The sequence below is a fragment of the Vulpes lagopus genome, chromosome 13 (assembly GCF_018345385.1).
Source record: "Vulpes lagopus strain Blue_001 chromosome 13, ASM1834538v1, whole genome shotgun sequence".
NCBI lineage: Eukaryota > Metazoa > Chordata > Mammalia > Carnivora > Canidae > Vulpes > Vulpes lagopus.
In genome coordinates this window covers 59,254,677-59,267,640 of record NC_054836.1, presented here as the reverse complement: position 1 = coordinate 59,267,640, position 12,964 = coordinate 59,254,677, and the positions used below count along the sequence as shown (strand labels likewise).

The 12,964-nt window shown below is 48.9% G+C and overlaps 1 protein-coding gene across 3 annotated transcripts in view; it reads left to right on the top strand.

Moving 5' to 3' along the window:
* FAM3C (FAM3 metabolism regulating signaling molecule C) overlaps positions 1-7,950 on the top strand; it is a 51,086-nt gene extending 43,136 nt beyond the window's left edge. For all 3 annotated transcript variants that reach the window (XM_041727856.1, XM_041727857.1, XM_041727858.1), the window contains exons 9-10: positions 4,630-4,756; positions 5,552-7,950. In XM_041727856.1, coding sequence (XP_041583790.1) covers positions 4,630-4,756; positions 5,552-5,641 — 217 coding nt within the window. In that variant the 3' untranslated portion in view covers positions 5,642-7,950. The remainder of the gene's footprint in view (positions 1-4,629; positions 4,757-5,551) is intronic.
* The last annotated feature ends 5,014 nt before the right edge of the window (positions 7,951-12,964 follow it).

Below are 12,964 nucleotides of genomic sequence, written 5' to 3'. Positions count from 1 at the left end.
CTCTTCCAAGGGAGTCCTCTGTGAATCAACTACGGAAACTGCTTTTTAAACAGCTGCCAACGTTCCCTGCTAGGCAGTGCCGTCCAGCTGCGGTGGCACTATTTTATTCGTGGAGGCTGTTTTCTGAGACTCTCAGATGCTCACTTGAAATCCGTGGGCTCTACTGGGTGTTATTCTGTATGTTGGTAAATTGAACACCAATAAAAAATTAACTTATTAAAAAAAAAAAAGAAAAAGAAATCCATGGGCTCTGCTAATTGCAGTGCCCCGATGTCCTGCCCGCAGACCTCTTCAGATGCTGAAGTAGCTGACACGACCGTAACGTGGCGTGATTCATTCCTCCCTCCTTCTCACTACTCCCTCCCTCTCCTCCTCTCTTCCTCCTCCCACCCTTTGTTGCTCTTGTTGTTCACAGGATCTCCGTGGTGTAATCCGTTCTAGAACTCGCTGAGAACTGGGGGAAGTAGCTTTATCGACCCAACGTTTCTAAAAATTTCCTTGCCGTTTTCGGAGCGTGGACTATTCCGTTTAATGACTTAGCATCTTCTTCATTTTCCGTGTTTCTAAGCAGCAGACGCCACCTTGAAGATTTTGGGAGAGGTCCTTAGAGTTTCACTGTGTGATGTGTGGCCCGGAGGCTTCGGTTTACTTGCAAGCAGTTGTGTGGACGTCCCTGAACTACTCCTCCCTCTGTAGGTCCGTCAGAGTGTTTGCCTCCCTGGAAAGGCAGGCGAGCTTGGATCTCAGACCGCCCCTGTGAAACAGCGGGTCCCCTCGCCGTTTCCGCTTCGCAGCGGAAGTTCCCTGTGTGGCCTGTGCTAGTTTTAGGGAGTCTCGTGTTATCCTGAGCCCCGCCGGTGGTAGTAGTCAGAGTTTCCTCGTGAGTAGTCTGATTTGCTGTAGATCTTTGGACACTTTTCTCAGCTGGAGCCCGACACAGCACTCCTCCAGCAGCCCCGGGTCAGGACCTATCCTCCTCTTTCCTGGGGTCGTTAGCAGTTGTATAGTGAGACTTATTAGGGTTTTTGGTTTGTGTTTTTAAGAGTCCTATTCTCAGTTTCTAACCTGAACTTCCTGTAATGTGCTCTCGTTAAGGTCTGGGCTACATGGTCAATGTGCCTCGCGTTGCTTATTCTTCAGTGTCCCGGAGTAATTAATAAGGCAGTTCTCTTCCACAGCTGTCGACACCTCTGCCTCTACTCCCCAGCGGTCCTCCCCTGTTAATCAGACTATTAATTCTCCATGTTGGCTTTCAAGAAAGGGAGCATCGGCCCGGCGTGGTGGCGTGGCGGTGGGGCTCTCAGGTGCTGCACCTTCTGCCGCAAAGGTGGAGGCAGATCTCTGACTCGCCCCCCACCCCCTCTCCCGCTCCACGCCCCCCATCGCTGCTGCAGATGGCCTCCGTGCAGTTGTAGAATCTCTTCTAGGAAGACTTGGTCCCTGTCTGCTCTCTTGTTTGTCCCCGGATAATTTTTGATTCGTTTTAAAGAAAATTCTTAACTAAAAGAATTTATTCCATAGAAATTTGTATCATCTCAGCTAGTTTGTAAATAGCATTTTCATTTATTTATTTAATTATTTATTTATTTATTTGAGAGTGAGCGAGTGCACACAAGGCGGGGGTGATGGGCTGAGGGAGTGAGAGAGTCTTAAGCAGGCTGCACGGCCCAGTGTGGAGCCCGAGGGCCGACCTGAGCTGAAATCAAGAGTCGGACATTTAACTAACTAAGCCACCCAGGCGCCCCAGCATCTCAGCTAGTTAAGACCATTAATAGAGATTAAAGTATATGTAACAAACTTAACGTGCTCTATGTAGAATAAAAGCTTGTGTCTTTAGAATTTATACATTAGTTACACTGGCTTTTAAAGAAAAGAGGATATTTTGATATCGAATGTGTATCGAATGATGAAAATATTGAAAGTACTGGCCGCGTTGCATGATTTTAAACCTCTTTTTGAAGCAAATCGTTTTTTACTTAACGATGTCGAAAAGGAATAATGAAATCCTCCAAATTCTACATAAGCAGAGCCAACAACTGTAGAAAGTTTTGAGAAACTTGTTATAAAACTGTAGTGAGATGCACCGAGGGCCAGGTGGCGGGGTGCCCCAGACCACCCCAGGTCTGACGGTTCGCTAGGATTTCCGGGACGCTCGCAGCCTGCAGCCCTGCTCCCCTCCCCTCGGAGCCCCAGAGCCTCCGCCGGCTGCCCGGTGACCCTGCCGCCCACCTGGATGGCGCTTTGGCTTTACTCCCCTGATAGCAGCATGACTCACCTGGTAGTGTTGATGATGCAAATGAAATATTGTAAGAACGTAGCCAGGAAACAGAACATTTGGATCAACTGAAGAGTGGGATTTGACCACCTTCCAGATCCTCGACATGCAAACACCGTTTGGAAACAAGAAGTCGGGTCCGGCAGCGCGTTCAGGGGGTGTCCCTCTCACCCCCAGGTTGCTTACCGAGTGAGCCGACAGGTGAAGAGCGGCGGCTACTGCGTGTGAGCACGGCGCGGGGAAACCCTGCCCCCGACTGCGGGGAGAGCACGGGAAGCGGGTACACGGGACTCTCGGGGGTCTCAAAATCTTCAGAGGCCAGGACTTCAGGGGGCCTTTTGCACAACCATTTCGTCTCTTTTTATTTCACCAGGTCATAAGTGCATCACTTTATATGGACTTGAGTCTGAGTCAGGGCTAAGTGTTCTAGGGTTGGAGCTGGTTTTCTCAGCGATCCTAGGGAGTTTGGTCCAGGAGGACAGCAGCGCCCGGCTGGGGTTACAGCAGCTCCGCGACCGGGTGCTTACCCTCAAAAAGACAGAAACGCTAATTCAAAGGGGCACGCGCACCCCGGTGGTTATAACTGCGGCACTGTTTGCAGGAGCCAAGCTACGGAGGCCGCCCACGTGTCCATCCGGCGATGGACGGATAAAGAAGAGGCGGTGTATCTGTGTGTGCACACGCACGCGCTGCAATAGTGCTCAGCCAGGAAAAAGAATGAAGTCTTGCCATTTGCAACGACGTCGGTGGAGCTAGAGTACAGTGCTGGGTCAGTCGAGGCGACAAACGCTGTATGATCTCACTCAGGTGGAATTTAAGAAACACGCAGGAAGGGGAGAGACAGAGACCCCAAGAAACAGAGTCTTCACTATAGAGAACAAACCCCTGGTCACCAGAGGGGCAGCTCCATGGGGAGCTGGACGATGAGGATGGAGGAGGCGCGGGGGGCGTGGAGAGTGTTAATCACCATATCTACACCCGAAACTACCAGAACACTGTATGGTATCTGTACTGGAATTAAAATTAAAAGATTTTTCAAAAGCAGCTCCACTGCCTGTGGATGTGATTCGCATGAATTGTGGAAGTCTACCGTAGGCTGTTCTTTCTTGCTTTATGAAGTAGGTTTTTTTTAAAAAAATATAAATTATTTTGTTCATCTTTAAGTTGCTTAAATGAGAACTCTTAGGTGTAGCATTTCTTTCATTCACGAGGAAGGGAGCAGACTGACGTTAGCGTGAGCTGTCTCAGAGGAGGCCGCCAGATAAGGAGCGCCTGCCTCGCCGACCCTCGTGCTGTTTGCATTTAACGGTCCCCCAGCTGTTTGCAAATATAAAACTTACCTTGCCTCAGATTTTAGCAGAATAAACCTAAGTGACCTGTAACTGCCATCTTTTGGGAGATACATAGAATTTACTGCCTTCCCCCCCCTCCCCCCACATCTAGCATGTATCTGCTGAACTTCTCTTTTGTGAGTGACAGAGGGGAGATTGAGAATACTTGCATTAGGATAATAACCGACGCAGATTTCTTTTTTTTTTTTTAATTTTATTGATTGATTCATGAGAGACACAGAGAGAGAGGCAGAGACACAGGCAGAGGGAGAAGCAGGCTCCATGTGGGGAGCCCGATGCAGGACTCGATCCCAGGACCCCGGGGTCATGACCTGAGCCAACGGCAGGTGCTCAACCGCCGAGCCCCCCAGGCGTCCCCACAAAATGTCTTCATGCCATTTTAGCTCTTTCCTCACCACATGACTTTAGCCACTGCCCTTCCTCGTTGGCAGGTACCTCGCCGCTGTCTGGTTACGGTTCATTTTTATTAAGTAACCACTCGACAGTTATTACTGAAGTATAATTTATATACCTATTCTCAAGGCTCATGTAAATAAAACATAGTATTAGAAACACCTGTATTTCTGCCAGCGTCTACCTTTATTCAAATGTAACTTACCAAGGGATTAGTGGAAATTCAAAGTGATTTTTAATGTCATGAAGACAGTGGTGGCTTTAAGACCTTGTATTCGCCGAGGTAGGCACCTACTAGCTGCGGCATCCCTTATCTTTTGGTGGATGTAGATGAAAGTGAATCATTGTAAGGCAAAGACATCCAAAAGGTGTTTCCTGATAGAATAAACGTAAAAGGAATCGCTCGATTTCACGTCTTTTGTCAGTAGAGAACTCAAATAGGAATGGTGCTCTGAAAAGAAATTCCGTATTTTTTAATGTTCACTTACTTACTTAAGCTGGTATTTTCTCATTTTATCTCATGGTGCATGTTAACATACTGGTGCGTCAGTATTACTTAGATAATGTACAGTGCTCCGTATTGATGATTTTTTTTTCTTCCTCTTCAAGACTCAACGATGAGGCACGACGGCTCATTGCTGAGTTGGGGAGTACGTCTATTACTAACCTTGGTTTTAGAGACAACTGGGTCTTCTGTGGTGGGAAAGGCATCAAGACAAAGAGCCCCTTTGAACAGGTTAGTGTCTTCTCTTAGACTTTCAGAATTAACGGACAAAAGGAAATTGCGTGAAACCGTGTGGCGTGTATATAATAACCAGGAATATCCTCTCCTGGTTATTTGGCCCTTTGACAAAGCAGCCATTAAGTGTGTTCACGTATTTTTCGGAAGCTCCTGGTAATCAGGTATTTGAAATGCCCACAGCCCTGTTTTAAAATCAAAACTGAAAAATAGTCTGATTCTGTTCTGCATGGGAAATTTTACCCTTCTGTGACACAGTTCCTGGCATATGATTGCTGCTGTCGCGGGCCATTTAGGAAGCGTTCGTCACTAACGAGTCCAATCAAGCTTTCGACTCTATAATCTGCTAAGTTTAGAAATATTCCAGAATGCGGTCGAATGTAGGCCTGACCACTGTGTTGTTCTTTGGGCTGTTCCTCGGAGGCCTGCCCGGTCCGAGGGTTCTCGTTGCCTGTCTGGCACCGTGACGTGTGTGGCCTTCTCGCGGCCACGGGTGTCGCAGAAGCGAGTTCGCCAAAGCCGGTGACGGGAGGCAAACTGTTCATAAAGCGTTTTCTTCCTTTAAACCGTGTGTATTGGGATCCCTGGGTGGCACAGCGGTTTGGCGCCTTCCTTTGGCCCAGGGCGCAATCCTGGAGACCTGGGATCGAATCCCAAGTCGGGCTCCCGGTGCATGGAGCCTGCTTCTCCCTCTGCCTATGTCTCTGCCTCTCTCTCTCTCTCTGTGACTATCATAAATAAATAAAAATTAAAAAAAAATTTTAAACCGTATGTATTACTGTATTCCAACAGCACATAAAGAACAACAAGGACACAAACAAATACGAAGGATGGCCCGAGGTGGTCGAAATGGAAGGATGCATCCCCCAGAAGCAAGACTAACGCCGGGGACGCTGAGGGAAACGCACTTTCACTATTCCTGGCAGAGCTGAGACGGAGAAGCCACGTGTAAATACTCCCGGAGCATGCAGCCATCTCGATGTGTGCATGAGCATTATCCCTTTTGATATCAGGATTATTTATTGCTGACGTAAATAGATGCCTTTGTAAATAGTCATCGTAATGAGCAAATCACTGAACCATTTCTAAGCACATTTCCCTAATAATAGTAGAGTGTTAGACGCCTGCAGGAACGACGGCCTTTATTCTGGAGGCGTTCCCGGTGGCCCCTGAACAGAGGGTGAAAAACATACTGATACATAGACTGGTTGCTGTGAAAACCTATCGTCGAGTAATAAGGATTTTGAGGAGGAGACTTTCTTTTCTATATGTATATATATATATACGTTCGTGTATAGACATATATATATATATATGTATGTTGCCTTTTAATGATAGTATCTTTTAAATTAAAAAGATGCTTGGCTAGTTGCGTGTGTGCGGCGTTATTTTGCAGTCTGACTCTCTGGCATACCTATTTTCTTAGTGTTTCTCTTCTCTTCCCAAAAACCTAAGAGTAAATGATATGAAAACCTGTATCAGATGTGTGAAAAGCACAACATGTTCTTTGTTTTTGTTTTTTGTTTTTTGTTTTTTTAACGTACCCAGTAAAAAAGGAACTCTGTAGAGGTAGCTGGTGTTCAGGGCTGGCGCGGTCCGGGTTTTGAGTGGGCAGCGTGAGTAACTGGATTTTACAGACCTGCGTAGCGCGCGGCCCCCAGGACCCCCCGGGAAGCGGCCGCCTGGCTTCCCCGCCCGGACCGGCTGCTGGGGGACAGTCGCGGCGGGGGCCGTGGGGCAACGCTGGCAGATGTCTCCTTGCCTGCCTGTTATCAGCATTGGCCAAGCGGTTTGGAAAGAGCCATGCTTTAATATCACCATCATTTTGATGGTAAACCAAGAAACACAATTCTGTAGTTACTTCATCTAATTTCGTAACAGTTTTTGCCTGAAGATACGACGACGTATGTAGGAAAGTCTTCATTACTGAGTGGACTGATAACATTTAAAAAAGTGATTTTGTTTGACTCCGGATGACTTCATACCCAGTTCTGCATAAAATTTTGTTCATTTGAGATGTTCACTAAATGACTCTAGTTTATTTTGTTTTTGTTTTGTTTTATTGTTGGGGCATTAAATACCTACGGTGTATGAAGTATCTTAAACTGGAACATAAATTAATGATCAAACTACTCACCATAAAAGGCAGCACTTAAATTTTGAATCTAAATTTTAGAAAACTTGTATAAAAAAACCTAAAGGCAGTATTTTTATTTTGCTGTAAACCGACTTGGAAGCTGTTCAGCTATTTCTTAAATATTAATGAACTTTGGGGTACTGGTTCTTCTCTCAAACTGAATGTAATTCAAGGATAAACGCACCTTACACATTCAAAAGAATTTTTGTGAACTTTTCAGACTCCTGGTGCTTATATGCTAACCCACATTCCGCGCGTGTATTTTGACATTTAAAATACTTCCCTAGATTCTGCAAATTAATAGCTATTTTCCAATTCCAGGGATGGTGAAATAAATGTTGCTTTTTTTGTATTTTTTTTTTTTAATGATTAAAGTACTCTCGGTTTTGCATTGCGAATTGTTTTGTATTGTCTGGCAAAGTAATATACCTACGGAACTTCACAGTAACGTCTGTCAAGCATTTATTGTACTGGTTAATATGGAAAATTTAAGACATTCCTGTGTTTAAACACACTAATATCCTCAGGATATATCTTAACATGTATAGAATTTAAGTATCCAGATGGCAAGACATCCCTTTCAAGGTAAAAACTACAAAACGACAGCTTTGTGAAGCTGTACAAAATGTCAGAAGGGATAAGGACGGATCCCGTGGCAGCTTCGGTGCACTTTGCTCTTGTTTCAGTTCTGTCTTGTATAGATTGTGCCAACTTTGGAAGCAATAATTATACTACTTTTCATTTTCAGATATCTTTTAAAAGTCCACAGTATAAATGAAGCAATGTTCCTTTAATGATAAGACTTTTCCTCATTAAAATCAGAAATTTGGCATTGACATTTTGGTATATTAAATGGTGTATAAGGATTTTTGGATGCATTTTTTTATTTGTAATCACTATTTTTTTTTCTGGAACAAATGTCTTATAGTATGCCTATTACAATTAAGCTATGACAGTAGGAAAATAAGTGATATTTGGGAAATTAAAGAAAAATTGAGCCAGAGTCTTTATATTCCTGACTTTAATTTGATTAAAGTAAAATTTATCATTGTTCTACCTTTTGTATTTGTCTTGAAGTGGATCAGCTAATATTTTACTATTTTATTCCAGGTGAAGCTCAAAGCATTTAGCCTGTATTGCCCTTGATACTTTAACAGTATTTATAGTTTATAATTTGAAAACCCCCCCCCATGATATGGTAATTTCAATTCAGTTGACATGCCCCCATTTTTAATTGAAGGAATGAGAAGTATGTTCAGTTAGAAAATTAAGAGTAGTGGGATCCCTGGGTGGCTCAGCAGTTGAGCGCCTTGGGCCCAGGGCCTGATCGTGGAGACCCGGGATCGAGTCCCACGTCGGGCTCCCTGCATGGAGCCTGCTTCTCCCTCTGCCTGGGTCTCTGCCTCGCTCTGTGTCTCTCATGAATATATAAATAAAATCTTTAAAAAAAAAAATAAAACTAAGAGTAGAAATGCATTTAGAATACTTTTTAAAATGAGTATAAAAGGAAAAATATTCTAAAAATTTAAAAAAGGAAAAAAAAATGCTCACGTTGCTCAGGGAAAAGATTTGCCCCTAACCTCCTGAGTGAGGCCGTGGGCCGCAGTCGTACTGTAGATAACAGTAGCGGAATAAGACGCCGACTTTCACCTTTCCTAACGCGCCCCTCGGAATGCTTTGGCTGCCTCACGCGGGCTGATTTTTCTCTCACACACTTGGTTTTTGACCGTCACATGCCAACAGCTAATCCCCAGCCCCCTCAAAGCCACCCCGCCTGGTGTCCCTAGGCCCACCCCGCGGCTTGTGTCCCCTCTCCCCCACCCCCTTTCTTGGGCTTCCCGTCCCGTCGGAGCCAGCTAGAGCCCCAACGGCAGGCCTGGCCCGGAGTGGCAGTCGGCGCTAGGCGGCTTGCGGCCGGGGAGGCCCCATCCAGCAACCTGGGGCTTCTTCGGCCAGAGCCTTCCTGCAATCCAGTGAGCGCGCCGACGGCTGGAGGGCACCTCCATGGAGGAAATGCTTTTAACATAGGATGTCTCCTCTGGGAAGGGAGAACGACTGGCTGGCCGTCGGTTAGAGACGCAAGACAGGTTCCTCCTGCCTCGTGTCCGGGCACTTTATAGACACACTCCCCACGGGGGAGGCCACCCTCCCAGCAGCTGGCTCGAGGTACAACTGGCTGCCCTCACTCACCGCTGTTCAGGGCGCCTGACTGGCCCAGTCAGTAGAGCAAGTGGCTCGTGACCTTGGGGTTGTGAGCTCGAGCCCCACACTGGGCGTAGGGATTACTGCAAAAAGCAGAAAACAGCTCGCTTGAGCTCTGCATGAAGTACTCCTCCCTGGGGCGCACTGAGCATGGAGGGAAGCTAGACCACGTGGGGAGAGGTGGCCCTGTGCTGGGGAAACGGATGAACCTGCAAGCTCCTGACGCTCCGGGTCGGTAGCCCGTCTTTTACTCGATCGCCAGAGAAAAGAGGCCTCAAAGCACGAAGAGGAGCGTGTTGTGTGCGGAGACGGTGGCGGGGTTGGTGAGAGAACAGACCTGCCTGCCTGCGTGTCCCTCTGGCCGTCGAGTCCACGAGGAACTGGCGGAAGCGCGTCCTCCCCCCGCCGGGTGCCTGGCACACGCTCGCCCGGTGCGCTGCTGGGACTGCTGCTGCCCTCGCCCCTCGGACGCTAGGGATGTTGCAGCCAAAAAGCGAAGCAGCCTCCGTAAGCTTCCCGATCCCATCTTCCAAACGCTACGGCCTGAATGTTTGTGTCCTGCCAGCGCCCAGCATGGAGGGGCCCTTGGGAGGTGATCGGGGGCGGAGGGTAGAGCCTTCATCAGAGACACCCCAGAGGCCCCCTGCCCCTTGTGCCATGTGAGGCGACAGCAGGAAAACACGTGAACCAAGAAGCCAGACGCTCAACCCGCAACCACCTTCATCTTGGACTCCAACCTCTAGGATCATGAGAACTGAATTTCTTGTTATTTATGAGCCCCCGAGTATGGGGACTTGCTTATTCTAGCAACCTGAACAGACTGGGTCGCCCACCCAAAAGGAGCCACGGGATGACTGGGGCGGGAAGGCCACGACGAGGACGAGGATGCGGCTCCTCACCCGAGCTTCTCCCCGCCCTAAGCCTCTGACCCTGCCCCCCTGTGCTCACTGAACCCGCACCCACACCCGACCACTTCTCACACGCAGGGTCGGGGCTTCTGTGGGCTCCAGGCAGCTGGCAATGCAAACGACCCCATGAAAGAGCTGCGCCTGCTGTGCCAGCTGGAGGGGAAGGTGTGCAAAAGCGTGCGACTTCGGCCAGCGGCCGGGAGTGTGTTCCGATTCCCTCTCGCGGAGGCCGCTAGTTGATGAGCCTCATGGGGGAGCACACAGGGGCACACAGGGGAGAAGCCCCCGTCTGGGAGAGCACGGAACATAAGACCTGGGACCCTGCTCCTAACCGGCTGCTCCCGTCCACCCCACTCCTGCTGCAGGGCCAGGCGGGACAGCCCTCGGGTCGGAGGAGAGGCTGGGGCCCGGCAGGTGCCCTCCCGCACGGAGGGGCCGTGGAGGCTCTTACCCACCAGCAGTGTGGCCAGGGAAGAGAAGGATGTCTCGAGTGTCTTGAAACGTTTTTGCCTTTCTGAGATCCACACTTTCCCTCTAACAGTAAATCCGCTATTTGAACTTTGTACATTTGGCTTTCAAACATGTTTCCAGCAACGCCCCGGGCCGCCGTGTGCTGTCCTGCCTGTGCGCTGCGTCGCTGCCCCTCGGATCCGGCATGCCCGGTGGACGAGCTCAGTACCGGAGCCGGTGACTCCCCCAAGTCTTTGGCTCCGTGTCCGTAGCAGAATGTGAGCGGAGTTGCTCTGTTTCCTGTGGGGACGCCCCTCAGAGCTGAGGAGCGTAAGCGCCCACCTCTGGAAAGCAGCCTGTGCTCAGGAGCCAGTCTGCGCCGGGGACGTTCTCCTGTCCTAAAACGCCACGTGAAGTTCTCAGCTTATTCCACCACGTGCAGATGCTCATCCTAACATAGAAGTCTTGTCGATTGGGATCCCTGGGTGGCACAGCAGTTTGGCGCCTGCCTTTGGCCCAGGGCGCGATCCTGGAGACCCGGGGTCGAATCCCACATCAGGCTCCCGGTGCATGGAGCCTGCTTCTCCCTCTGCCTGTGTCTCTGCCTCTCTCTCTCTCTGAGTGACTATCATGAATAAATAAATAAAATCTTTAAAAAAAAAAAAAGAAAGAAATCTTGTCGATTGTTTTAAGTTCCAGCTTCCAAAAACGTTTAGCTCCTGCGTACCCACGAGTACCGAGAGCCTGATTAGCGAAGTGCCCTGTGCTCTATTTGGCCAGAACAGAGAGGGCCTGTGAGGGACACGTCTTGTAAGTCCACGCTCTGAGCAGAGGAGAGATTTAGAAGCAAATGGTGCTGACAGAGTTAGAAGCGCGTCCGGAGGAGGAGGCGGTGGTGCCCGAGAGCTGCGTTCTCGGTGGGGGTGGTGGTGGCGGTGGGGCCTGCGTAGCAGTCGTGGGAGGGTCAGCTGGCGAGAATTTCCTCAGGCCTGGTGAGCCAGCACTGGGCCCCTTCCCCCGGGAGTGGGTGTGGAGAGGCCCGGAGGCTTCACATCAGTCAGGGAGCTCGTACTTCTACAGAAATTGGAAACTTGTGACCTAGGAGTGAGGCTGGAAGCCAGTTCTTGCGGAGCTGCGAACACCTGACAAGGGCACGTTCACATTCGGTCATGGAAATCGTCTGTGTGGGGGAGGCTCCCTGTAATTCTAGAGCATCCGGTGTGTCCGGCAAGGACACAATTACAGTTGTGACAGTTGAACGTCGGACATTGCAGTTCTCCAGCAACAAAGCTTGGTTTCTCAAGAAATGATGAAGTGGGCATCTGGGGAAGGGAAAAGGGTTGACGCCCACAGCAGAGAACTTCTCATTCTGAGCCAGTGAGACGTATCTTCCGGCTTGTGAAGGTATCTAGCCCGTACCCGTAAGTAGGGGGCACGCTGAAGAGGCCTCATCATATGCACTTTTTCAGGTTTTCCATTTTGCTGGCTTGCCTTGTACAAACCCTTGTACAAACCCACTAGGAGCGCGCGGGCGGTGTCTTCCGGGAGCTTGAGATGAACCTCAATGGACAGACGCTTACACGCACACGAGGTTATATGTCAGTTATACCTCAAAGTTGGGGGGATATAGAAACCACACAACTCACCAAAAAATAAACCTTTTTTTAAAAAGAAAACTATGGATTATGTACTGGAAACAAATAGGTAATTACTGACATCACTTTGTACATTCACACCTTTCCTTAGTTAGTGAAGAGTGGGAGGTGTTTTTTTTTTGTTTGTTTTTTAAGCACAGTCAGTGTCCTATAGACAGAGTTATAGGGACCAGGGGCAGAGTGGGTACAGTTGGGAGAAGGTGACAGGGGACCTGGGCAGCACTGCCAGAAGGAAGCCAATAAGACAGAAGGCAGGGGGGGCCACAGCCAGGGGGGCTTAGGTCAGCAGGCAAAGCAGGTGGGCAGGTACGTCTGATGACATTCTTCTTTTATCAAAGGAAAATTAGGGGCGACAAGAGGCCACTCTTCTTCTTAGCTAAACAGGACCAAGTGGTTAAGGACATGTTTAGGACGGTTTGATTTACCAGCGTGCGAAGGGGAGGCTCCTTGGCCCCTATGGAGGCTGAACGGCAGTGGGACCGAGGGGGCCCCAAAGCCTTCCACCCCCCACTTCTCCTGTTTTTCCATTCTCACACGTCCATCAGATGCTTTCACTTACTCTGCGAATTAGGAAGTCACATATGGGGGATCCCTGGGTGGCTCAGCGGTTTAGCACCTGCCTTTGGCCCAGGGCGTGATCCTAGAGTCCCGGGATCGAGTCCCACATCGGGCTCCCGGCATGGAGCCTGCTTCTCCCTCCTCCTGTGTCTCTGCCTCTCTCTCTCTCTCTCTCTCTCTCTCTCATAAATAAATAAATTTTTTTTTTTTATAAAAAAAGGAAGTCACATATGGAACTGCAGCCTGTGTTGCCTTGGTCCACATTTATTATTACTTTCCCTTTACAGTCAAGGGC